The 12,939-nt window shown below is 44.2% G+C and overlaps 1 protein-coding gene across 5 annotated transcripts in view; it reads left to right on the plus strand.

The window, feature by feature from the left end:
• Nucleotides 1–12,939, plus strand: part of AK8 (adenylate kinase 8) — a 144,418-nt gene that overhangs the window by 72,689 nt on the left and 58,790 nt on the right. For all 5 annotated transcript variants that reach the window (XR_008375999.1, XM_053571745.1, XM_053571740.1 and 2 more), the window contains one exon: nt 4,860–5,001. Coding sequence is in view for 4 of the 5 variants with exons in the window: in XM_053571745.1 (XP_053427720.1) it covers nt 4,860–5,001 (142 nt within the window). In the remaining variant the exon portion in view is untranslated. The remainder of the gene's footprint in view (nt 1–4,859; nt 5,002–12,939) is intronic.

A 12,939-nucleotide genomic window follows, 5' to 3' on the forward strand; every position in this document is an offset into this window, starting at 1 on the left:
AAGGAGTAGGGTGCTGGCCCCATATGCCAGAGGTGGCGGGTTCAAGCCCAGCTCCAGCCAAAAACTGCAAAACAAAAACAAAAAGCAAAAAACCCGGGCGGCACTTGTGGCTCAAAGGGGTAGGGCGCTGGCGCCATATGCTGGAGGTGGCGGGTTCAAACCCATCCCCAGCCAAAAACTGCAAAAAAAAAAAAAAAAAAAACAACCACCCCACTTTTGAATGGGAGACTTTAAACACACAGGGAAGGTAGAGAATGGAATAATGAGCCTGTGGGGCCCCTCACCAGTGGAATGAATCCTCCCAGCCTGTGGCCATCTAGAACCACCCTCCTGCCCCAGGGAGCCCCCCACAACAAATCCCAGACGTCAGAGAGTCCTCTAGGCTGCATATGAATCTGTGGGCTGGTGACAGTGCATAGGCAATGGAATTACTGAGAGAAAGGGTCGCCCCTGACTGTTTTCTGTTGCCACGGAATCTGAACCAGTGTTCAGTGAGGAAGGCCCTTTAGTTCTCTGGCCCAGGCACATATGGGGAACGGAAGAGCTCTCTGTTTTTTGGAAATGCTGCCGTTCATTCTTAATTCATAGCCTGCTTGTTAGGTGGCCGCCATGAGCCCAGCACTGTGCGGGGGCTGGGGTGCAGCACCGTGCTGACTCTGCGGGGTGGGGGTGCTGATTTACGGTCGTGGGCAGACTCCCCTGAAGCTAGTGCGCACACCCATGTTTTCCTGACTTCTTCAAGAGAGGGGTTTGCTTTGGTTTGGACTCAAAGTTGTAACCGGCGTGAGCCTTCAGTTTCATCCCCAGTCTTTCCGGTATGTCACCTCCTCCTCTGAAGCCCTCAGTGCTTCCTACTTCTGTGTCCCTGTGTCTGTCCGGCTAGGACTGTAGAACTTATCGTTGTCCCCTCTCAACTCCAGGACCCCAAGCTCTGCAAGAGAGGGATTAGGTGTAATTCAGGGGCGACAAGTGGTGGCCGCTCTCCTCCCTCCTTGCATGTGTTTAAATATTTACATATAATTACATATTTAAATTAGACACAAGCTGTTCACTGGCCTGCCGTTTCCTAGTCCTGTCATAGACTTCTTCTGTCCGGACCTGTCTAGGCCTCTTTCCAATGTAGTATAAATATAGATGTTTTAAACAGCCGTGTAACTTGCCACCGCATAGGTGTCCTACCCTTGATCTAACCTGTCCTCTACCCGTGGGCATTCTCCATAGTTTCCAGTGTCACTGTCGTGAACATGCTGAAATGGGCGTCTCTGAGCGCACACGTGTCCCTCTGCGGCGTTGTCCCTGTGGGGTGCGTTTAGAGGCAGGATCACTGGGTTAAAGGCGCTATGTTGATGCAAATTGGGGAATTCACTCTGGAAATCTTAGTTAACAAAGAGACAACCCCTGACCCCCAAAAATCTCTTCTGTGTTTCTATCTGATCTTCCGTTTTCCCCTCAAGTCAGATTTCTCCCTGGGTGAGAAACTGTTCTGTTCTGGTTTGTAAGTGGCCGAGGTGAGGGGCCACTGGGCAGGGAGGCAGCAGAGAAGTCGGGGGGGGGGGGGTCTGGGCAGGGAACACCATCCTGTCCCAGCTCGACACCCACTGGCTGGGTGGCCTTGGACAGGTGACTTACAGCACAGCCTCTCTGGGCTCAGTTTCCCAACTTTGAAATGAGGGAGGTCAAGGGGGTGACCTTCCAGGCCTTCTGAGGAAGCTTCAGTGAGCAGGTCCGACCTCCCTGGGGTGCTGCTTGGTCCCCGATTATTGGGGATAACAATCAGAACCTATTTGACCCTATGCAGTCCTCGCCCCCAAGCAGCTGCGCCCTGATGGCCAGGGGTGTCAGCCAGGTCCCCCATTCAGATCTCAGCCATCCTACACTCGGTGGAACCAACAGCCCGTCGTTTCATTTATCTTCTCCGTAGTGTGTATGATTCTCTGAACTGGTTATTTCTTATGCCCTGGCTGTCTCCTCGCTAGAACATACATTCCCGGAGTGCAGGGCTCTTGTTGTCTTGCCTGCCACGAATCCCAGTGTCCAGCACCATGTCAGGTACCACCCAGACGGCCGGTGACTTCCCCGGTCGCTGAGAAAAGCTCATTTCTATGTTAGCTTCTTACGGAGGTGAGAGTGTCTGTGCATATCCAGGGTAGACTCAGACTGGCAAGCTCGCCCACATTCCTACCCCACATTGTTTTTGTTCGGTATTTATTCATCCTTATAGAAAACATAAGGTTTCTGCATCAGACCAGTTACTTAGCTGCACAGTCACCTCGGAGCAGGCTCCCCTACCCCGTCCTCACAGGCAACATGCAAAGTCTGATGCTCCTGAGGGCTCCAGGGCCTGTAGCACAGAAGGGAGCTCCGGCAGCCTGATGCTGGGCATGGGGGTCAGGGGGGCAGCTCGCACCCCAGGTGGATTTCCCAGAGTGGAAATCTCTCTTTTGGGGCTGTGGGGGGTGGTCTCTAGGTTTATAGCCCTGGAATGTAAACAAAGGTCTTGGGCAGAGGCCTGTCAATCTCTCTGGCAGTCTCTAATTCCCAGGACCGTTCTCAGGTGTCCTCACCATGGGGAAACATGGAAGAACTCATGCAGCATCCTTTCCTGACACACGTCTCCTGGGTTAAAAAGTAACAGCCACCATCTTTGAGTGTCTGCTGCGGGTCAGAGTTTCATGCTTGGTGTTAAGCCATCGAGATGGGCCCATTGTCCTCCTTTGGAGTTAGGAGGCTGAGAGTCAGAGAGGTCAAGAGGCTGATTGGAAGTGAGTCAGTGCAGAAGGCCAGGGTGCAGAGGAGGCCTGAGTGTGTGAGCTTGGCTCCCCACCACCTGGCTTCCCCAGAGTAGGTCAAGAAGGCATTTGTTCTACATCTGTGATGGTCCAGGCACTGTGTCAAGCATGGGAAGTAAGCAGTGTGGTCCTTGGTCCTCAAGGGACCCCCCCCATCTTTAGGGAGAGGCAGATGCTAAACAGAGAATTGCCCAGAGAGAATTACACTGTGATGACAGGGTGGCAAGTGGAGGAGGGTGGGGTCAGGTGCCTGCCAGGCCCGGGGCTGTCCTTGGAGATTCTCTGAGGGAGGGAATGTTCCTCTGCGGCCCTGGGCAAGGTGTGGGAGAAGGATGTTCTGGATGGAGAAAATGGCCCTGGACAGGGGAGACAAGACTAGGGAGAGTCAGCAGGAGGAAGGCAGCATCCAGACAGGGAGTCCGCTCATTCCTCAGCGCTGCGGGGCCGCTGCTGGTCTTAAACAGAAGCAGCAGGGTTCTCTCATTCTTACTAGACAGCCAGTGTTAAAGCAAATTTGTTGTTAAAGCAAATTCTCTTTTCTGTTCTTTCCTAGAAAATAGGGAAAGAAGGTCAAAGGTTATGAGAAAGAAATTTAAGGAAATGCAAATAACTTAGAATGAGGTTTATGGTTCCTTGATGACAAGGGCAGTAACCCAGCAAGTCATGGCCACAGAGAAAAGTGGTCAGTAGTGATTTTTCTACATCTCTCCAGGTGTCAGTGGGGTCTTTTCAAAGGTTCCAAACATGTGCACTAGAGCCATAGGTGGTTGGTAGGAGGGGAGTTGCGCTGCTTTGAGAGAAACTGCCAAATTCGTTACCACTGTACCTCCAGGAACCAGCTCCACATGAGCCACAGTCATAGCAAACATTGTTTCTTTTTTTTTTTTTGGTTTTTGGCCGGGGCTGGGTTTGAACCCGCCACCTCCAGCATATGGGACCGGCACCCTACTCCTTGAGCCACAGGTGCCACCCTTATAGCAAACATTGTTAATATTTACCAAGTATCTCTGGAAAAATGAGTGCGAAGTGCAGGCGATGCACTGCAAAGACTAGAACGCAGCACCTTAGCAAAACAGGACCTTTTAACGAGTCTGGGAAGAGAGGTCTGAATTTCAGGGAAATGTCAATTGCGGCAGTGTAAACAAGAGACTTCCCTGTCTCACTCTCCATAGGACTGTATTTCAGTCTCCAGTTCTAACTAGAGCTGTGATCCTTAGGAGATATTCAGTTCCAACATCAAGGAAGGGAGAACCGGGGGAAGGAGTGGAGCTGGGGTCACCTGTGGATGTCAGATCAGCATCCAGGGCTGCCATAAGATCCCATTCGAGGAAAACTAAAACTTACCCGGGGCTGATGTGCTTCCGTGAAAAGTGGGTGCTGCAAAAACTGGGTCCTTGCAGGGGTGCTGTGGTCTGAATGCCCCCTCAAAATGTGTACATTGAAACCTAACCCCCAACTGAATGGTATGAGGTGGGGCTTCTGGGAAGGGATTAGGTCCTGAGGATGGAGCCCTCATGGACGGAGTTGGTGCCTTACAAAGGAGACCCCGAGAGACACCGCACGCCTTCCACCCCACAGGGACACGGCAAGAAGGCCTGTCTACAAACCAGAGTGTACAAGCCAAACCTCATCAGACACAGTCTGTCTTGGCCTTAGATTTCCCAGCCGCTGGAACTGTGAAAAATAAATGTCTGTTGTTCCTAGGCTGCCCAGTTTATGGCATTGTGTTAGAGCAGGCCCAGCAGACTAAGACAGGACAAAAGCTGCCCAAACATCACTGAGGGGTTTGGAACTACCATGGCTGCAGGTGGGGATGGTATCTTCTCAAGATCAGGAAAAGTTCAAGGCCACCCAATGCATTTCTCACCTCAGGCAGCCACTGTGCTTTCTTGAGGGGACTTGAGGGACGTAGGAAATGGTTACCTGCAGCCTTGTCTGGTGGCTCCATGTGGCTCCCCCTGAGGCCGTCTCTTTACCAGCTCAATCTGGTGAAGCCAAGCAGGGTCAGGAAGCCTGTGGGCCACAGAGCGGCAGACTGGCATGGGGCTCAGTTGCCTTCTTTCTCTGCAGTCCCCGACAGCCTCGTCACGAAGGTGCTGAGCCAGCGCCTGGACCAACAGGACTGCATTCAGCGAGGGTGGGTGCTGCACGGCTTCCCGCGAGACCTGGACCAGGCGCACCTGCTGAACAGCCTAGGCTACTCTCCCAACAGGTGAGCTGTGGCCTGGCCGCAAGCTGGCCACATCTCTGGGCACCCTCTCTCCAGGGCTCGCCTGAAGGGTCCATTTGACAGCATCCATTGTATATGAGCCCTCATCTGTTCCCAAGGTGGACTATCTCAGTCACACCATTCCCACTCCTCATCCCCAAGCAGGACCCCATTCATCCTGCAGACCAGGAGTCAGCCTCAGGTTCACATCCTGGCTCTCACACCCCTCACTGGACCCGAACTTCCTCATCTGTCAAATGTAGTAAATACCTAACAGTCTTGCCTTCCTTGTGGGGTTCTTTTACAAACCAATTGATGTTTTCTTCTACTGTTTTTATAGTTTCATTTGTACATTTAAATCATGGATTTCGATGCATCATGAGTCCCTTTTTTTCCCCTCAGTGGCTAACCACTTTTTCCGAAACAGGGTTGAGTATTGTGAAATATTCTGTCCTCCCACCACTAGTTTGAAGTTGAGAGTTCACCACAATTGCAGATACTGTGGAAAGCAACCAAGACCAGCCAAGTGAAACCAAGCAAAGGCTATTCAGTCAACTTGCAATAGCAAGGGGGTTGGCCACCATTGCTTGGTGTTTTGGCAGAGACCCAAAGGCAGGCAGAGGGGTAGGAAAGCTCTCTAGTGGACAGTGGGAAAGGCCTAAGTCCAGCTGTGCCCTGTTTGGAGGCTGCTGGCCTGAGGAAGCTTGGAGGGCTACCTAGGAGCAGAGCACCCTATGTGATTGGTTAAGGGAGCGTGTTTGGCCTTCTCTGGTTGGAAAAAGGAGGGAAGCTGTCAGTTACTGCCCGAGCCCTGGCTGTGTGGGACTGGGGGCTGCAGAGGCTGTAGTCTGGCTCCCTGGGCTGGTTGCTGCAGGTTGTGGGTTCGAGTTCTGTGTTTATAAATGGCCTGGCCATTGTCTATATGTGTCCAGTCTCCCGATATACTTGGACTATTTTTGAAATTTCTGTTGTTTTCTGAGTGTGTATTTCTGCCCTAGAACCACATTGTTAACTACTTTAGTTATTTCACATACTGTATTTCAGTAGTTAGTGCAGAAAACTCTTCTTTATTGTCTATTTTGTATGTTTATTTTTCCAGAGGAATACTATAATAATTTTATTATGTACAAGGGAAAACTGACATTGAAATTTTAAATAGAATTGCCTTAGATTTATGAATTGATCTGTTACAGTTTGACGTGGCGATACCTTGCTTTGCCCCTCAGTGAAACTGTCAACACTTGCTTTAGGCTCATGCTTTTTTGGGAATATTTCTAGATATTTCACACACATACACACACATATATATATATATTTTTTTTTTTGAGACAGTGTCTCACTTTGTCACCCTTGGCAGAGTGCGGCGGCATCATAGCTCAGAGCAACCACAAACTCCTGGGCTCAAGTAATCCTCCTGTCTCAACCTCCTGAGTAGCTGGGACCACGGGTGTCTGACACAGCGCCTGGCTAGTTTTAGAGAAAGGGTCTCACGCTTGCTCCTCAAACTTCTGAGCTCAAGCAGTCCACCCACCTTGGCCTCCCAGAGTACTAGGATTACAGGTGTGAGCCACTGTACCCAGCCTTAGATATTATACTTATCTGTTGATATGATATTTCATCCCATATTTTTGAAATGGATTTTTGGGAGTATAGGACAGACACTGATTTTGGCTTATTTGTTTCATATTCCAACCTCCTTCTAGAATTTTCTTACTATTTCTGGTATGTTTTCAGTTAGTTTTCTTGAGTTTTCCAGCTAGACAATTATGTCATCTGCAAACATTCACCTTTTTGCCTCTTTTCAATATTTATATTTTTCATTTTACTCTTATTGGGTAGTACTTGCAGAAGGGGGTCACTATTGACAGGCTGACTTTTTTCTTGACCTAATGATCTGTCCTGATGTGCTATACCATTAAGGCATGACTGGCTGTTGGTTTGAGGTATATACACATATAATTTTTTATAAGGTATAGCTCTGTGGATTTAAAATGTCTGGAGTTGGCTGGATATGGTGGCTCATGCCTGTAATCCTAGCCCTCTGGGAGTTGGAGACAGGTGGATGGCTTGAGCTCAGGAGTTCAAGACCAGCCTGACCAAGAGCAAGACCCTGTCTCTACTAAAAATAGAAAAAACTAGATGGACATTGTGGTGGGCACCTGTAGTCTTAGCTAGTTGGGAGGCTGAGGCAAGAGGATCACTTGAGCCCAAGAGTTTGAGGTTGCTGTGAGCTATGACACCATTGCACTTTACCCAGGGTGACAGAGTGAAACTGTCTAAAAAAAAATGTCTGGAGTTGATGTTGAATTTTATAAACATTTTTCTAATATCTTTTTACAACAATTTAGTATCTTTTCCCTTTTGACATATTGATTTAATGAATTATGTGATAACTTGTGAGTTTTTCCCACTTCTTCTGTATCTGGGTTATTTCCTCTTTATTATTGCTTATTTTACGTATTTGTGTTTTTAGCCTTTTTGAGGACTAGTTTAACTAGTAGCCTGACTTTTTAAATTTTTTTTTCACTAAAGAAAGCTTGGATTTATTTATCAGTTCTACATTTTTTCCTGCATTCTATATTCATAAAATTTTGTTTCTCTTGATTAATAACTTCTCCTTATGTTGGGTTTCTTTTGTTGTTTTTCTCAAAGGATAAGCATAATGTTTATTTACTCGTTTTTCTATATTCTTTGGTACTAAAGTGGTAAAGGCCTTGAATTGTCCATTCTCTATGACTTTAGCAGTGTTTCATGGTGTTTTATTTCTTTTTTTAAAGGTATTTTGAGAGTGTGAGCTAATTTTTTCTTCTACTTGAGTGTTTTAGAACAGTTTAAAAGTTTCTAGGTAGTTGATATTTTGTTATTATTTCAACTTTCATTATTAGTTTTTCATTTTAATACAGAGCTTGGAGAATTAAAGTACAACCTCTAAATTTTTGGAAATTATTTATTCTGTAGATAATCATTCAACAGGTTTTTTAAAATGGTGTGTATTTTTTTTAATGCTCATTTTAATTTGTTCTCTTAGGGCCATTTCTTATGAATGGAATTTCTGAGTCTGCTATAAGCATAATTTAAAATTATTTTTAATTTAATTTTTCCCCTAGAAACCAGATTCCTCAACATGATCCTTCAGTTCACAGTGTCCTAAAGATCAAATCTTTTGTATTCATTAACAAGCAATTTGTTAAATAATTGGTTATATTTCCTTTTTTTGCCAATTTAATTGATTAAAAAAATCATTTTACCTTAATTTATATTTCTTTTTTTTTAGTATTTAATGAGTATTTATTTTGCTGTTTCTTCAATTCATTTTGCAGCTCCTAATAGTTTGCCTTGTGCTAGAATTAAGATATCTCTTAAGATATCCAATGTATAGTATTCTTCTCATAACTATTGTGTAATGTGCATTTAGCCCCTTACCCTACCCCCCCAAAAAATATCTACTTGGGGGCAGCGCCTGTGGCTCAGTGAGTAGGGCACCGGCCCCATATGCCGAGGTTGGCGGGTTCAAACCCAGCCCCGGCCAAACTGCAACAAAAAAATAGCCGGGCGTTGTGGTGGACGCCTGTAGTCCCAGCTGCTCGGGAGGCTGAGGCAAGAGAATCGCGTAAGCCCAAGAGTTAGAGGTTGCTGTGAGCCGTGTGACGCCACGGCACTCTACCGAGGGCGGTACAGTGAGACTCTGTCTCTACCAAAAAAAAAAAAAAATATATATATATATATCTACTTGTCATCCTCTTGGCCTACATTTGTTTCTCTAATCTTATATCCATTTCCTCCTTGTAACCTTATGTTTTTGAACAGAGGAAATAGTTTAATCATTATATCCATATTTAGGGAGGGGCAATAGAACTAGTCAGTTCCTTTAGCACTCACATGTACTTATAGCCTGTTAACAAGTATTTTATCTCTAGAGCAAATGTAGCATTAGAAAAACCGAAGTAGTTATTTCATTGCTTGTTTTTCCTAGAGTGGCTAAACTTCAATTGACTAACCTACTTTTTCCCCCATTCTCTTTTTTTTTTAAATTAATATCAAATCATAGCTGTGTACATTCATGTGATCACGGGGCACCATACACTGGTTTTATAACAGTTTGACACATTTTCATCACACTGGTTAACGTAGCCTTCCTGGCATTTTCTTAGTTATTGTGTTAAGACAATTATATTCTACATTTACTAAGTTTCACATGTACCCTTGTTAAGTGGTGTGTATTTGTGTATTTTAAGTTTAAATTTATAGAATTCGATGTATATTTTAAGCCAAACTTATTAATTTTATTATTTAGATCATCTATATCCTTGCCTCTTTTTTGTTGTTATTTGTTGATGGTGGTGGCCTATCTATCTGCCAAGGATGAAAAGATTTGTTAATTTCCCACTAATATTAAATTTCTATTAATTTTTATGGTGTTTCCTATGTTTGTTGCTTTATTTGTTTTGGTGCCATGTTGTTCAGTGCGCAAAGGTTTGTGTGAGCTATGTGCGCACTGTCAAATGTATCTGTGATGCACGTGACCATCAGTGGGAGACAGCTACTTATCAAGTCCAATACTCATTCTGTCTTTCCTCTTCAGTAACAAAACATCAATTTTCAGAGGAGCACATTGGTGTCTGAGAAGAAAATATCCCACTTTTTGTCTTCCTTATAGTTTATGGGGCCACAACACCAAGTTCTGACCAATGAGAAGTGTAAGCACACAGCTGTGTGGGTCTTCCAGGAACTAACTCAGCTAGAAGCTAGGTTTTTGTTTGTTTTCTCTTTATTTTCTTACTTTCTGTTCTCCCCGAAGTTAATAATCACCTTTCTTTTTCACTTACCTAGTTTTCTTTGTACCTATTCGTTAATTATTTCCACACCTTACAATAGCCTCTCAGAATAATTTCCCACAAAGTCCATCATACCATCAGTTTCAGTTTTTTCTTGGTCACTCTCATTCCTCTCCTGGGACTGTTTTTTCTTTAAACTTACAAAGCGACTTATATCCTAGGACTATTCTTCACTATAATCAGAAGAATTCCCTTTGCCTTTCTTCTGAGTTGGAATGCCTGTTTTCTTTTCTTTTTTTTTGAGACAGAGCCTCAAGCTGTGGCCCTGGGTAGAGTGCTGTGACATCACAGCTCACAGCAACCTCCAACTCTTGGGCTTAAGCAATTCTCTTGCCTCAGCCTCCCAAGTAGCTGGGCCTACAGGTGCCCACCACAACATCCAGTTATTTTTTGGTTGTGGTTGTCATTGTTGTTTGGCAGGCCAGGGCTGGATTCAAACCCGTGAGCTCTGGTGTATGTGCCTGGTGCCTTAGCCGCTTGAGCTATAGGCACTGAGCCGGAATCCCTGTTTTCTGAATCACACATCTTTTTCTTTCAGTCTCCCTTGGTTTGATATAATGGAACCTCCAGTTGCTTCTGAAGTTAAAAAGATAGTTCAACAGCAGTAGGCTCTTAAACCTGCAATACATTAGCTCCAAATCGAAGGGGTCGCCATCTATGACTGGCACACAGATTTCACTCTGGGATTCCTGCTCACTCCCACACTGAGGAGTCCCTCAGCCCACGTGTTAAGTATTTTATCTCTATATTATGTGGCTTCCTTTCTGGGTTTACTGCCTCATTTTGGTTGAGCACATCCATCAGTAGCTTCCTGAGAAAGGTGGTGTGGCAGGTAGGTTTTTGGAGACCTTGTGTATCTGAAGGTGTTTTTAGTCTATCTTCATACTTGTTGGATGGTTTGGTTGGATGAGAAACTATTGCCTGGAAATCATTTTCCCCTAGAATTTTAATTTCCCATCTTGCTCTTAAGAAGTCCAGTGCTAATCTGATTCCTGATCCTTCACATGTGACTTTTATTCTTTCTCTAGACATTTGTAGGGTCTTCCCTTTGTCTCCAGAGTTCTGAAATTTCATAGTGCAATTTCACTTATATCCTTGGTATGCATCAAATTTACTCATTGTCTCAGAAATTAATCTGGAAACATGTCCTTCAGTTCTGGGAAATTCTTTTGAATTATTGTGTTGATGATTTCTTTATTTTGTCTCTGTAACTTCTGTTATTTGGGTATTATATCTGTAGGACTGGCCTTCAAAATATATAAAAATATATTTTTCCTCTTGTACTTTGGGAGTTTTTTGTGTGTATGGTCAGTTTTTGTTTTGATATATATTTTTTCTTTTTTGCTCTCCTTTTTGGAGAACGTCCTTAACTTTTTGTCTTTCAACCTTTTAATTGAATTTCTAATTTTTGCTGTCATGTTTGTTTATTTTTACAATATTCAAGAGCTCTTTTTTTGTTTTCTGAATATTTCTTTTATTCAGAAATGGACTTGTTTTTCTCTTAAAAATATTAAGAGAAAATATTTAATTTTGTAGGAGGGTAGGGGGAAATTTTTTTTCCCATTCTGCATATGCTGTTTCTATTGAGTTTTTGTTTGTCTCTGTCTCATTCTTTCTCAATAGAGTCTTTTTCTCCCCACATATTGGATTATCCTGGGTTGTTTGCTCATTTCTAAAAGTGGGAGATTGAAAAGCTATTTGGAAGCTGTCAGTGCATGGTAGAGCCTGTAGACTTAGTCTTTGCTGTTGGGAGACATAATTTGGCCATTTGTGCAGAACCTTCCCCCTGAGAGTCAACATTTTAAGTCTTTTCCTCTGTGCTGCTCAGATCTCCCAGAGAGGACTTGTCCAGTCTCCTGCTGGAGGGTCAACACCTTGCTTGCCAGGGCCTGAGGTCCAGGGGTCCAGGGGAGAAGCAGGACAGTGCAGTGTACACATCTTACCTAATTCTATTTTGGTATAGACTTGGGCTGTCAACTGTACTTGGCATTCTTTAGTCTAAAAAGCCTATATTTTATCCTCTCCAGAGAATAAGTTTTTAATTTCTGCCTAAGTGGAGCAGAGATATTTGCTCATCTGGGTGGAGTGAGGAAGGGCTCTAAGATTTATTCTCTTCTCCTACAAATTTCAACCAATCCTTCTTATTTTAGCTACCAGTTCCAAAGTGGTGCCCATGCCTGAGCCTATTGGATTTTCTGGTGAAGATTGGATTGATTCTTAGCTTTCCTGCTGCTGAGTTAAGTCTCATATGGTGTCTTTTGTTTTCTTTTTTGTTTTATGGTACATGCTTCGAATTTTGTTATCGTTAGCTTCTCACCTGCCCTCTCCTATTAATTTAGAAAATGATCTAATCTTTTCCTAGTTTTATTAGTATCTTTGGCGTGATTTGATTAAACCTGTTTCTCAATTTGTCAGTTTTAAAATGCAACACAATATCTTGACTCCTTCAGATGAAAGATGGAAGAAAAAAAAAAAGATCTCACATGTGGGCAGCGTCTGTGGCTCAAGGAGTAGGGTGCTGGTCCCATATGCTGGAGGTGGTGGGTTCAAACCCAGCCCCGGCCAAAAAAAAAAAAAAAAAAAAAAAAAAGATCTCACATGTCCCGCCTCCTCATCCTGTTCCTCACCTGCTGTCCGTTTTGGGGGAAAGCAAGGACAGATACCTCCTGAATTTTTTTGTGCCGGTCTGTTATACAGAGTTTATTCTTTTTACTCTGTATTGATTAAGGTTTTCTTTCTAGAAATATAACAATTATATATATAATTATATTTTATAAATATATATATATATATATTTTGAGACAGAGTCTTCTCTGTCACCCTGGGTAGAATGCCATGCTGTCATAGCTCACAGTAACCTAAACCCCTGGGCTGAGCAATCTACCTGGCTCAGCCTCCCAACAGGTGTCCACCACAGGTGTCCACCACAACACCCAGTTAGTTTCCTATTGTTAATAGATATGGGGTCTCAATCTTGCTCAGGCTGGTCTTGAACTCCTGCGCTCAAGCAATCTACCCACCTTGGCCTTCCAGAGAGCTAGGATTACAGGTGTGAACTAACTCACCCAGCTCAACAATTATGTTCTGGTTTTGACTATAATTACCA

Source organism: Nycticebus coucang, chromosome 2 (assembly GCF_027406575.1).
Source record: "Nycticebus coucang isolate mNycCou1 chromosome 2, mNycCou1.pri, whole genome shotgun sequence".
NCBI classification, from domain to species: Eukaryota; Metazoa; Chordata; class Mammalia; order Primates; family Lorisidae; genus Nycticebus; species Nycticebus coucang.